General features: G+C 42.7%; 1 protein-coding gene and 1 long non-coding RNA gene across 2 annotated transcripts in view; one reads left to right on the forward strand and one right to left on the reverse strand.

The window, feature by feature from the left end:
• COL5A3 (collagen type V alpha 3 chain) overlaps positions 1-3,582 on the forward strand; it is a 129,673-nt gene extending 126,091 nt beyond the window's left edge. Inside the window, exons 63-66 of the mRNA XM_069946380.1 lie at positions 234-346; positions 1,724-1,792; positions 1,899-2,132; positions 2,477-3,582. Of these exons, the coding sequence (XP_069802481.1) occupies positions 234-346; positions 1,724-1,792; positions 1,899-2,132; positions 2,477-2,623 (563 nt within the window). The 3' untranslated portion in view covers positions 2,624-3,582. The remainder of the gene's footprint in view (positions 1-233; positions 347-1,723; positions 1,793-1,898; positions 2,133-2,476) is intronic.
• The window catches only part of LOC138768236 (uncharacterized), a 77,609-nt gene that overhangs the window by 34,648 nt on the left and 28,544 nt on the right, over positions 1-14,417 (reverse strand). The gene's annotated exons all lie outside the window — the stretch shown is intronic.

The following is a 14,417-nucleotide window of genomic DNA, read 5'->3' on the forward strand; positions in this document are numbered from 1 at the left end:
GAGTAACGCCAAATAGTATCCGTAATAGAGACGTGAAGGAACGGAGAAGAAATAAGGTGAAGTAATATGAAGTGAGGCAGATATAGGGGAGGTTATATGAAGTAATTAGGGGGCATATAGAGAGAGGTTTCATGAAGAAAAATTAATAAAATTGTAAAGGAAGTAGCTTATAGTTATAGTAAAGACAAGAAAAAGTAACAATTTTGAAATGTACATTATTTTTCACATTTTAGGTGAATACTGGATTGATCCAAACCAAGGTTGTAACCGAGACGCTTTCAAGGTCTTCTGCAATTTTACAGCTGGTGGAGAAACATGTCTACATCCCGACAAAAAATTTGAGTCGGTCAGTATAACCCAGTGCTTACACCTTCAATAAGACTATTAGGGTACAAACCCACTTGACGTATTTGCTGCGTGAATCAGTCTTAAAAATAAGCAGGCAAAACGCAGGTTGGCTTTATACGATTGTTCTGCGTTAAAATACGCAATTGCGTATTTTTGAAGCGTGAATCTTGTTGTTAGCAAAGCATCAGTTGTTAACAACCTGTGTGAAAAACGCATGTAGCTTCATGCTTCAAAAATACGCAATTGCGTATTTTAACACAGAACAATTGTATAAAGCCAACCTGCGTTTTGCCTGCTTATTTTTAAGACTGATTCACGCAGCAAATACGTCAAGTGGGTTTGTACCCTTATACACACTTTGTATTGGTCAAACTTGGGTTTTAGAATGGCCATAGATTGGTAAGATCCTCCTACTTGACCTCTCAATCTGAGAGATAGTACAACATGTGAGAGTATTGGTGGCATCAACATTGGACAGAAAATGGAACCAAAAATATTGTAATTTTTAGGTTGTCGGAGCTTGGTACTCTTAGGGTACTATTAGGGTAGTCGATGGTGCTTGTTACTTGGACGAGCATCTTGCGGTACTCGAGACAATGGCATCTTCTTCTTCCTGCATGTTTGGCGGCTTTTTTTCAGCCATTCATCATGCAGGAGAGTCTTTGGGAGCTCAAAGCATCATGTGGGAACCCTACATGTCGATAGCAGCGATTGGCTGGCCAGATCAGATGACCTGGGCATATAAGAATCAGGTCCCGCGATGCTCGCTTCAGACGCAGGCTGGATGAGCATAGGGAGAGAACTGCTGTCTGTCAGGGAGAGTTTTATTCAGGGAATTAGTGTGCTGTTAGGCAGGAATCCGACACAAAGAACCCATCAGTCCTTCTATGGGCTTAAAATTTTTAAAACAGCCCCAGAGGCATCCATGCATGCTGCCCCTGCTGGTTCCTGTCAATTTCCATGTTGTTTCCATCCTTTTCTGAGGTTTCCAGGTTTTCAGACAACCTTCTCTGTGCAGAGCTTTGGTCCCCTGCAAAAATGCTTGAGTTTCCCATTGACTTCAATGGGGTTCGTTACTCGAAACGAGCACCCGAGCATTGGGAAATATTTGTCTCGCGTATCGAGCACCCGAGGATTTTAGCACTCACTCATCTCTAGTTACCTTACATTCTTCCATTTTGCATGCATTGATCATTTGTTCCAGGTTGTATTACCTGGTATTACCTTGGTCTTTTTTTATGATATGTTAATTTGCCAATTTTTTATCGTTATCATGGTCTTAAATGTTTGTTGGAAATTTTATTGGGTAAAAATACTAAAAACCTAAAAAACAACCAGTAAAATCTCAGTACCATCATCAATCTTGTCTCACCAGGTTAAAGTTGCAGCGTGGAACAAGGAAACCCCAGGGGATTGGTACAGCACATTTAAAAGAGGAAAAAAGGTAAAGTATTCCTGCTCCATAATACATACATGGAAATTCTTTTAAATTTTACATTATACATATTAAGTTCCACATTTTAAGGCACTGTAATTTTTTTTTTGTACAGTTCCAGTACATTGATGCCGATGGTAATCCGGTCCACGTGGTGCAGATGACATTCCTAAAACTACTGAGTGCCGTGGGCCGTCAAAATTTCACTTACAATTGTCAGCAGTCCGCAGGATGGTTTGATATGTCTAAGGGAAACCATGACCGGTCGATAAAGTTTAAGGCAGACAATGAGGAGACACTCACCCACAGTCGGACACCACAGCTAAGGGCGTTACATGATGGGTGTAAAGTAAGTACGGAAAGACAAAAACAAATAGGCTTATCGAAACTGTTATTGAAGAGCTATAGCAAGCTATGTAGGGTATAACTTTATGGTAGCAAATTGAAAGTTTACATAAAAGAGACTTATATAGGGTCGAAAAAGCTGGAAAATCTATTTCTCTAGAATATCACGTTTGGAGAACTTAAATTGATCAATCGGAGTTTATATGTTAATATGATGGTGATTCATTGTATTCTTCCAAAATCAAGTCCTAGAGCCAAAGAGTTTGTAAAATATTTTATTAGTTTCATAGTTTACGACAAAACAACAAAGAAGTCAATAGTCATTGTTGTGTTATCTTCTTATTACAGTATCGTAAGGGTGTAGAGCGAACGGTGCTCGAGATCAACACCTACAAGGTGGAAAATCTACCCCTTAGGGACGTTGCTGTCAGCGACTTTGGAGAAAGCAGTCAGAAGTTTGGCTTTGAGTTGGGTCCAGTCTGCTTTAATGGCTAAAATGAAAAGACAAATGAAAGACTCGCAAATCATCACAGAATAAGGGACCCAAAATTTATGGCCAATGAACTAAGGAACTTCCTTTGGTCATCAATGACAAAGATTCATCCACGTGGTTTTGTTTATTTTTTTTGTTATATATTTTTGAATTGTTAACTGCAGGGGATTCTAGATATGTATTTCCAGTGAGGGTCACCCTTGTAGGGTTACAGTACAATGAATACGGGGATAAATATGGCTCTGAAGACCTGGATGGACTAATTACCACCATATTTTAAAGTGGAAAAAGTCTGCGGCACAGTGGTCACTGTACAGTACTGCGGTCATCTTTGGTATATGTGATTACTTCCGCTCACTTTACGGGATTATCTCTCCCCGACAATCTGAAGCACTCCTGGTTTTGCACTGGAGCATATTCGTCCAATCAGGATGTTTCTTTTGATGCCCCAGTCACAGAACTCGCTGCAATAAAAAGTGATCTGATCGTCATTAGTCGTCATCAGTCATACACTGAATACTGCCTCCTTCCGATCTGACCATGAGAATGTTACTTTATAATCTTTACCACGCATTGTATATCTAATCCGATACCCCAAATCTGCAGAGGTTTGATAGGTTAGTGACATCTACCTTAAGAACAATAGATTGCTCCTAGCGACCATGCGAGGAACCGGTGTCACTAACATTATTGACATAAATGTACTGTATATTTTTGTGTATAGTTTTTGAATTCCATATTAATCTTTAAAAATGGGCTCTGTGTATTGAGGTAAAGGAAAAAAATATTTAATTGCTTCATGCTGTTCCCTACTGTTATAGACAACTCTAATCGATACTTAAGTCAGTCTTGCCTAATCCTCTCTGACCTTCACGATATGAAATTTAGATATTTAGTCATCCTCATAATATAATCTTTCAGTCAAATAACATAGTTGTTCAACATTTTGGGGGAGATTTATCAAAGGGTGTAAAATTTAGACTGGTGCAAACTGCCCACAGCAACCAATCACAGCTCAGCTTTCCTTTCAGCACTGCCTAAAGCTGGGCTGTGATTGGTTGCTGTGGGTAGTTTGCACCAGTCTAAATTTTACACCCTTTGATAAATCTCCCCCTATGTGATGTTAGGTAGGTCCAGTAGTTTCTCTGATTTTGACTTCTCATCTACTTTTCGACAGTACTGTGTTCCTTTGAGTTTGTTTTTACACATAGTCATTTGGTATATACAACATTAGCAATGTTACCTGTCAACCTGTAAACCAATTTTCACAAAAGGGGTCTTTAGGTGCTCAATCTGTAGGGAGGACCTTCTTTTTTTGGTCAAGGTTAGGCTTGGTTATACTCCAATTTACAGGTTCCCATACACCTTATACTTTTGTCAGCAGTACTCACCATATGTCGCTGTAAGGTGTATGGGGCTTTCCCGACCGTCCACTGACAGATGATGTTGGTGGAGATAAGGGTTGGTGCCATGAAAAATGACCACCCAATCCCTTTGTTCTGGTAGAGAACCCTGCAGTACCAACCTTTCCTGTGTATGGGGAGGATGGGCAGAGGGCAGAAAAGATAACTTACAGCCGAACAGTCATGTATGGCCACCTTTATTCAAAAAGTTCCTTAACAAATTAACTTAATATGTACAATAAAAAAGTTCAAAAAGATCACGTCTTAAGAATACTACCCCTACTCTAAACCAAACTAATATTCTTGCGAAAACCAGTCTCCAGAAGACCATCTTCTTGGCCAACTATGGTGGTGGTCTCATAGAGGTTTTATTGTATTGTGATATTGTATTATGTCTCAAACACCTTGAGATGAAGTAAACAAGCAAGACAACATAAGCCTAAGTTAACGTTGGCTACCGAGATGGAATACAAAATGTCCAAAGATACAAAATTAAATTGAAGAGGGTTAGGTCTTTCTCTGCCTAATATTCTAGGTATTAAAACTGCATGTATTTTACTCATTTGTTTAGTAAAGATTTGATTATTATTATTATTTTTATTATTACTACTACTAGCAAAAAAACTGGTGAAAATGGTAGCATATACGCAATATAAACTACTGACGGGGGGATCAGGATTAGGTTTTAAGCCAGTGCCGGAAAAAAGTCAAGCTTTTACCCTAACATTGCAGCAGTATTCATTAAGGATGTTTCCTATCAAATTTAGACATGGTGACCTCAGGCCAAGGCGTCCACCTCAGTGGTATCCCTTGTTTCTATCTACTTGTTAGCTGTACATTTAACAAATATTTGTGCGGCCCATAATATAGTGACTGATATGGGCGATGATGGGTATCAATTCATTTATTAGAATTTATTTATGAAGCAGTATGTGAACAAATGCAATATATGTAACAAATGGAGAGATGGAACCTATAGGCTTGTCCAGTTCTGTCTCCTTTAATGGTGCTCCTGTAGAAACCAGAATTCTAGCTTTAAGGATGAAAACTATAGTTAAATTATTCATTGTAAGAAGACATCTAGGAATGAATTACAGACTCCGGCATTTCTAACCACCACATTTTGTTCTATATATCTTACTCAGGAAAGCAACCAAATATGAACCTGGCTTCCCTTCAATGTATGTCAACTTTTTACTTGTAACATCAGGTTACCATCCAGTGACCACAACACATTTATTTTCTTGGATCTTAGGTGACTTAAAGATGACCAATGAGTACAGAGCCTTAAAAAACAAAATAGTCTTCTGTATGAAATGGATGTTTTAGCTATAGATTTCCTTTAGGATGCCTTCCGACAACTCTGTACCTTATAGCTGTACTTCTCTTCAAAGGAGGAATTATCACTGTTGCCCCAAGAGAGTAGTCTCTCTGGGAAGCATCAAAGTCCAGACTTGCAAAAACTGGGACAGTAGTGGGATACGCAAGCGCCCCAATCATAGAAATTCATTCTTCCTGGTGGCTAAAGGGGCAAAAATCCTTTGGTAAGCCATCTGTTATGTGATGTCGACCACTTCTAACTATTGAAAGGCCTAGTTATATCTAAAAATCAGGCTTTGTATAGTTGACTTTTATAAGATAGTACAAAGGAGGACTTTGTCAAAATTGTCTGATCTGTATTGGAAAAGGCCTTGTTCTAAAAAAAATAAATAAATAAATAAATAAAAAACTGGGACACTAGTGGGGTAAACACAAGCCCCAGGGATGGAAACTCATAATTCATGGTGACTAGTTAAAGGCATGGTTGACTTCCCTTAAGGGTACAAAAAAACTTTCCGGGTCTCTGGCGGCCGGGGGGTTAACGGGGCGGGCTGCGATAAAACTCGCAGCGGGATGTACATCCCTGCTGCAAGTTTATCTGCCATTGAGAGCACAGGGAAGGGATCCGCAGCGAGTCTTACTTCGAATTCACAGCGACAAACTCGCTGTGGATCTGGCAAGTGTGTTTGTACCCTAAAAGACAAACTAATGTGCTCATTTGAGCAAAAAAATAATTAAAATATATATTTTAAAAAATTCTGACATGTCTTAAGGTCAACGTGAGTCATTCTGGGTGCTCAGACCTTCGCGGATCATTAAACCTAGCAAAGAGAACCCTGTAACCAAGTGCTGTTTCTCCCTGCCCTGTGTGCAAGACAGAAAATGGGCTAAATAAAGTTTCTATTGAAGTCCTGCTTACTCAGACCCCAAAACTTTTTAAAAATGACAGCGCCCATTCAAATCCAAATAGTGATAATTTCCCTTTTTAGCGGATACAGATTTTGAACTAGTTGTCTCTAGGTCACATGATCCTGAAAGCTAGTACTGTGATTGGCTCTGCTGCCTCTTACTGAACAGACCACAGACCACTGTTTTATCTTGTTCCATGATTAAACATGTTGCTACTAATTACTGACCAAAATGCAAAAAATTTCTCTTGGTTGTTTATTTTTTATAAAGTAAAACAAACGTTTTATATGGTGCTAGAACGATTATACCAAATCTGTATTATAAGAATAAAAAAAGACTTTAAATTAAGATCCTATGACTGCCAATGTGTGACATCTGTATTTATGGGCTTTCTGTTATAAGTAGTGATGAGCGCAACTCGAGTCCGATAGTTTGGCATTTAAATACTGGTGACTGAAGAAATTGGATTCAGTCCTAGGGAGTTGGGGAAAACATGGATAGAGTCTATGCCCTATGGCTGTTCTTCAGCCACCGGTCAGATGCTGATAGATTGAGCTTAAAGAGAACCAATCACGGGCGAAAATGATTTTTTTTATTCCCTAATTAGATGTAAATCCTGATTTTAATAATATTTGTAAATATAATTAATTAATTTTACAGCTGCGTTTCTTAAATATTCCAGTTTTAATTTCCTGCCTCGTGCCGGCTCTTTTCAAAAGAGTCGGCGCGAGACAGGAAACTCCCGTCATGCAGAGCGGCAGCAAGGCTGGAACGCAGGTTACGTCTTCAAGATGGCGGCCCCCCGGCCTAGTTACACCAAACAAGCGGATTAGGTAAAGTATAAGACTGTAAAGGCAGTGTGTATACTTTATCTTCATGAAGTCTATTTATAAAGATACAGACTGCCTTTGCAGTCTGTATCTTATGCCTTACCTGCTACTCTGTGCCGGTGCAGCAGGGCCGGCGCCGCCATCTTGATTACGTACCGCTGGAACGCAAGTTACGTCATCAAGATGGCGGCGCCGGCCTTGCTGCACAGAACAGAGGATTAGGTAAAGTAGAAGATACAGACTGTAAAGGCAGTCTGTATCTTCATAAATAGACTTCATGAAGATACAGACTGCCTTTACAGTCTGTATCTTATACTTTACCTAATCCTCTCTTTTTGTGCAAGCAAGGCCGGGCGCCGCAATCTTGATGATGCAACTTGCGTTCCAACGGTGGAACGCAAATGACGTCATCAAGATGGCGGCGCCCGGCCTTGCTTACACAGAAATGAAAGAGTAGGTAAGGCATAATATACAGACTGCAAAGGCAGTCTGTATCTTCATAGATAGACTTAGGGAAAGATATACTTTAATATTAGGGACAGTGAAATTTAGATGATAGGTTCTCTTTAACCATGCTTGAGTTGCGCTCATCTCTAGATATAAGTCATCAGGGGATAAGCTATAAGCAACCTGTTCTGATTAGGAATAGGCCAGTGATGAATTAAAATTTCCATCTTAGAAAACCCAACCCACAGTACTGTAATACACCCTATTAGGGAATTTTGATTAAGTAGGGGGCGATGCTGTGCTCAGTATCTTCATCTCTTGGCAAGTGGGGGGAGCAGTTACAAAGAGCGTTTCTTACTCTGGAGGACCCATTCTGTCCATTGCACAAAAAGCTAGTTGGTTTGAATGGACACCGTGCGATACTGTGTTTCTGCTGTGGTGGTGCTGTAGCTGGTTCCCCCAAATAATAGCTGATCGCTGAGTTCCAGCAGGTAGACAGTTTGTAATCTGCTTATTAATATTATATTATATTAAAGATCTTATAAGTAGACATTGCCCAAAGCACAGAACTAAAGGAATCAAAAACACTACTGTAATCATACGCTTTTGTGTCTTTATCTCCTTTAGAGATGAGCAAAATCTTTGCATTTGATTACCGATGACTGGAGAAGTTGGATGCAGTCCTAGGGAGTCCTGAAAAACATGGATACATCCATTCGCTGTATCAATGTTTTCGAGGCATCCAACTTTGGCCACTGACAATAAAATTCTAAGAGTTTGGGTTTGGACGAATCCGAATGTACTTGAAGTTTGCTCATCCCTACTCTCCATCATGTACACAGCCAGCACGAGATATATGGGCAACTGTATGGTACAAACACAACTCACTGCCACCACCTACCAAGTTCTGAGACGACAAGCTCCAACACCTTACACTGTCCACCAGCAGTCAAAGACTTACACCTCACTAAGAAAGGCCATGAATTCAAAGCATACAAGGCCTACATGTATTCTTTTTAAGCTATAAACATAAAATGTGCAGACAAAAAAGATAAAACAAGATGACGTAACCTATCAAGTCACTTATTCAGACTAAGTTGCCCCGGCAGACAGTTACTCCTACTAGACAAGGTCCCTTGGAAGCCCCTCAGCCTACACAAACACAGACCTATTTACAAGCCAAGTACACTATCTTACGACTGTACTCAAGCACCCAGGTAAGCAGCTCTGTGTTGCCCATCAAGAGAAGGCGCTGTTTGTTCTGCTGCTTTATACGTATATTTTTGTGCCTTACCATCAAAGTATATATTGTATTGTACTGAAGATTTGCATCAGTAAACTGTTCCTGGTTAAGTACCAGACTCTTGGGTACTCTGCACCTGCACCTATACTGGTTCTACCTCTACAAAGCCTAGTGTTAGTATACCCCGGGTGATCATACCACTCCTGGCCACCATGACAAGTGCCTAGTTGGTACCCCTACACCTAGCCCACTGCTAACAGCACCTAGCATCACCAAGTTACTGCATCATAGTGCCATGTATATTAGCATGTACACTGGTTGATGCTGGAGTATTAAACTGTTCATTTCACATCACAGGGTTGTGCCTTGCTTACAATGACCACAATTATAACACAGAAGCAGTAAACAACAATGGGCCAAGCCATGACTATGGAATACTTCAGATCAACAGCAAATGGTGGTGCAATGAGGTAAAGACAAGAGGTTCTGTAGACACTTGTCACATCAGCTGCCAGAGTACACGGGACCTTTATCTATCAGCAGATATTGCCCTTTTGTAATAAAGAAAACAAACGTCTAAGAAGCCGATCATCTGCTGATCATTGTCTTTAAGCAGGTTTAAAAATAGGAGAAAATAATAAAATACTTACCTGTCCACACTCCCCGATGCCCTCCTGGCTTTTCCACACTTACCGCAGCCGCCGCTGAAGCTTTTGAAGCTATCTCTAAAGTGACAGGTCGCAGTGATTGGCTGAGCGGCCTGTCACTACAGAGGAGTGTGAACTGTGGTGAGCGGGGGGAGAAGACAGGAGGACTTGGGAGCATGATCAGGTAAGTATTACTTTATTATTTCTTTATACACAACAAGGGTTGCACAGACATTGCTAACATCGCTCACTTACAGCTAATGTCGGGCTGTGTAATACGGCCAAAGGGTCATATTAGACAGCCTGATTAGTGGGGTAAGGGAGTGCTCATCTGCATTGGTATAGTAATATAGTACAAACATTGATGCATCCCAAGCCCATCTTGGGCAATGTCACCTTGCATGCTGCTAGTTGCCACTCGGCCCATACATTATGCTCCATACCGTTTGGGGAATTAACACACATGAAAAGAAAGACATAACTTGCTATATAAAGAATGGAGGGAAGTAGACAAAACTAAACGTAAACCAACTTTGGTTACACAATTTAGTCCACAATTTAACAGCATCAAAACTTTAGTCATGAGATACTTGCCTATACTTGGAACATATGGAGGATCCTAAGTTAGAACATATCCCATCCGATGGCATTAACACAGTATTCTGTTGAGGTCAGACATAGTGATATAGAGGTAGAGATGAGCACGTAGTACTCAAGTAGGTATTTGATCGAATACTACACTATTCGAAATACTCAATTTCGATCGAGCATCCGAACAAATACACAGTAAAAATTTGATGCTCCTCCCACCTTCCCTGGCACCTCTTTTAGACCAATAACTATGCAGTGGGGTGTTAGAGGCCCTAGGAGCACGCTGGCATTGCGAGAACAGCGTCTACATTCATTGGCTGGCTTACTCATGTGACCTCCAGAGTATAAGAACTTGGGATTTCCTGCTCGTTGTCAGACGCCATCTTGGACCTAGAGAGGGAGAGTGTGAGTAGCAGGGAGAGATAGGTTTTAGTGGATTTTAGGCAGGTAAAACAACAAAAGTCCTTGTTAGGGCTACTAGAAGACACAGCAGAGTATATTCCATTCATATATACAGAGAATCGAACGTGCTGCACTGGGTTTCGTTGCTCCTACAATATAACTGTTGCACTGTCTTAGTGGGAGAGTGAGGATTGTCAAACATTTTAGACAGGCAAGACCCGAAAACCCTTTGTTAGGGCTACAGCATGTACCTATATTCATACAGTGCACAGACTACCAGGCATCAGCTACTTAGACAGGCAGTGTATATTTTCCTGTATACACCTGTGTTGGCCTATTACGTGTAACATCCAAATTGTCACAGTGCAGTACATAGCGCTGCGTATTTGCTGACGCCATACATCCAGTTTTTCTACCTATACTGTTTACACCAGTGTTTGCCTAGCTACTGTTAGCTAAATATTGTTGCAGTGCAGTAAATAGCGCTCTGCGCAGAGTAAAAAGCAAAAAAACAAAAAGAAAGAAAGAAAAGGGTACGTATCGGCTGGCGTCATATGTACAGTGTATACGCCGGTGTTTGCTTAGCTGGTGCTACTGTTAGGGAACAGTTTTGTGCAGGACATATATCCCTGATCTAAGAAATACGAACTTTTGAAATGCTAGGCTAGCACAAAGGAACGAGGACGGGGTCAGGTTGGGTCACTCACTTTGTTGGAAGCCGATTTTACAGAGGACGTGTCTGACCACATCACACATAAACACACACTCACACACTATGACAGTTAGCGGTGGGTGGTGTTTGATTTCCAACCTTTCCTACGCCCTCTGCAGTTGTCATAGACAACATAATTTAAAGGATTGCATGAAAATGTTTCTTTTGCTTTATATTTGGCTTTTGGTCCATGTGGTCAGCCATAGTGATATAGAGGGGTCAGCCAAAGTGATATACTGTAGGTGGAGTCCCAACACAGGGTGCTGTCTATGGCACCTTACTAACTCACTCACTCAGGTTCACACAAGTGGAAGATGTAGTATTGTGTTTTCCCCACCACTACATGTCACTACGGTCTCTAGCTTATTGCACAGCTGAAGGAGCAAAAGGGTTAACCATGTTTTATACCATGTGATGTTTTATTGACCAGTCAAAGGTGCGAGTTCTCCTCTGTCCTATCCTGTCTTCTCTTTCTTTCACACACACAATCAGCCCCACCACTCACAGGAGAGTTAACACAACCCCTGTAGGAACAGTGCATTTTTGGTGAAAGGAAGAGTTCAGTTCTAGTGTGGTATTCAGTGTGAGAGGAAGCAAAACAAACTAGTCTCTGCAGAAGTTAAGCCAGGGCCTGGCTTTGGCCAGGACCCCTGACAGGGACAAAAAGACAGCAAGTACAGACTTTCTTGTCTATGCAAGTAACTAAGATAACTATACAGTGCTAAGCTCTACTTAGGGGAGAGAAGCCAACTAGGAAAAAAGCCTTGCCCACGCCAGGAACCTCTCTAAAATGTGCAGGGCAGTTACCTGAAGCAAGAGGAACTGACCCCAGAAGGACAAAGCTACCATGAGAAAGGTCTACATATCGTACTGAGCAGTACCTCAACTGTCTGTAAAGATTTGTACATGTACAGTTTACTATCCAGTAAAGTATTTTATTTTTTATCAAAGTCCATGGGACTCTGGTCTACTCTGTCAGCACCTGCACCTACACACCACTGTACACTTGGGCTATTCTCTCTCTTTCTGTGTGTGTGGTGGTACCAACAGTCTGGGATGGGTCTCCTACCACTTCAGGCTATCGTGACAAGTGCTCAAGTGACCCTAAACTCCCCTGGAGGTTACCGACTATAGGGGCCGCCACAGCGATATAGAATATGCAAAAGAAGAGCCTGTGGAGCCTCATTGAAGAGTCTTGAAACACAGGACTAGCCAGATATTCCTCCAGGAAGGACCAAGCCAAGGGGCGGCTGCTGTAAGGAATGCACCATATTAAGTGGCCCTATAAGTCAATGTAATGACAAGGGATAACCCAAGGCCAGGTATCCATCCACATACAGCTGTTTCAGGGTGTTGCTCCTCATCAGTGTGGAGCAGAATTCTGGCTAGGTGGGAGCAATTCCTAGTAGAGCCATAAGAGAAACAGATCACTGATCTCAGGGAGACCAGCCAAAGATAACACTGTCGGCTGCTAGTGAAAGCGCTAAATGCTCGGCCACCGGGTGCTGCAGGCTATGTCACATCCGGGGGCCCCCTGGTGCGGCAGGGCCCCATAGCAGCCGCTACGGCTGCTAAGGTGGTAGTTCCGCCCCTGACTGGGAGAGTCATTGGTACCCAGATCCTAGGGAAGGATCTGGGTGTCTATTGTAAATAATAAAATACAGAATGGCACACAACGCAGTCAGCTGCTTCTAAGGCCAGCATGGACTCTCGGGACAGGGATATAATATCATACCTCCCAACTGTCCTGGATCTGATGGGACAGTCCCGATTTTGGGGTGATGTCCCACCATCCCAGACAGCCCCCATGTGTCTCGCTAACCCCCCCAAGCCTAGCCCCCGCGTCCAACACCAGCATCGGGTGCCGACAGGGGCCTCTTCACTGTGAGCGCTCCCAATGAGTGCTCACAGTGACACTGACAGAGTAGGAGCCATTGGCTTCCTGCTCTGCCAAAATTCTTGTGGCCGAAGGCATCATAATACCTCTGGCCACAAGAGCCCGCTCTCTCCCTCATAGTTTCAGCGAACGAGTGACATCACTCATGCACTCAGAGCTGAGAGAGGAGACGCTGGAGGACAAAGGAGCCCAGCTGCAGAGGTAAGTATATGGATTATTATTATTTTATTTTTTTACTGTACAGGGGGCATTGTCCACCTGGGAAAGAGTAGGACTGCCTACCTGAGGGGAAAGGGGCTTACTACCAGGGGGCAATGGCTACCTGATGTGGGGAAGAGGATTACTACCAGGGAGCAATAGCTACAAGGGGGGCTACAACCAGGGGACAGTGGCTACATGGGGGTGGAACTTACAACCAGGTGGCAATAGCTACATGGGGGGGGGGCTACTACCAGGGTGCAGTGGCTACATGGGAGGGGGATGTTACTACCAGGGGAAAATGGTTACATTACCAGGGGGCAGTGGCTACATGGGGGGGTTACTACCAGGGGGCAGTGGCTACATGGGAGGGGGGGCTTACTACCAAGGGGCAGTGGCTACATGGGGGGCTTACTACCAGGGGGCAATGGCTACATGGGAGGGGTGGGTACTACCAGGGGGCAATGGCTACATGTGAAGGGGGGTGTTACTACTGGGGGGTAGTGGCTACATGGGGGGGTTACTACCAGGGGGAAATGGCTACATGGAAGGGCTTCCTACCTGGGGACAATATCTACATGGGGGGACTTACTACCAGGATGGAGGACAATAGTTACCTGAGGGGGAGGGGGCTTACTACCAGGGGGCAATGGCTACATGGAAGGGCTTCCTACCTGGGGACAATATCTACATGGGGGGATTTACTACCAGGATGGAGGGCAATAGTTACCTGGGGAGGGGGCTTACTAACAGGGGGCAATGGCTACATGGGGGCTTATTACCAGGACAGGAGACAATGGCTACCTGGGGGGCAGAGGCTTAGGCCTTATTCACACGTTCCGTAATTTACGGATCCGTATTTCCGTATCCGAGTTAGTGCACATTGAAGTCTATTGGGCTATTCACACGATCAGTAGCAGAAATGGATGAAAATCAATCCGTAAAAAAAAAAGGACATGTCCTAGTGCGGACCGGGTGCGGACCCAGATTTTTTCACGGATGCTCTCATTGACATCAATTGTCTACGGATTCTTTGCGGATTGCAACATGTTTGGCATCCGTATTTCCGTAGAAAAATATGGATAACTCATGCTCCTATTTGCACAGCAGTATATAGAAGTGCTGGGATCTATAGTTCTCCGGATCTCTGTTGCTGCACATCGTGTGCTGATTATAGCAGAATCAGTAGACGAATGT

The sequence above is a fragment of the Dendropsophus ebraccatus genome, chromosome 1 (assembly GCF_027789765.1).
Source record: "Dendropsophus ebraccatus isolate aDenEbr1 chromosome 1, aDenEbr1.pat, whole genome shotgun sequence".
Classification (NCBI taxonomy): domain Eukaryota; kingdom Metazoa; phylum Chordata; class Amphibia; order Anura; family Hylidae; genus Dendropsophus; species Dendropsophus ebraccatus.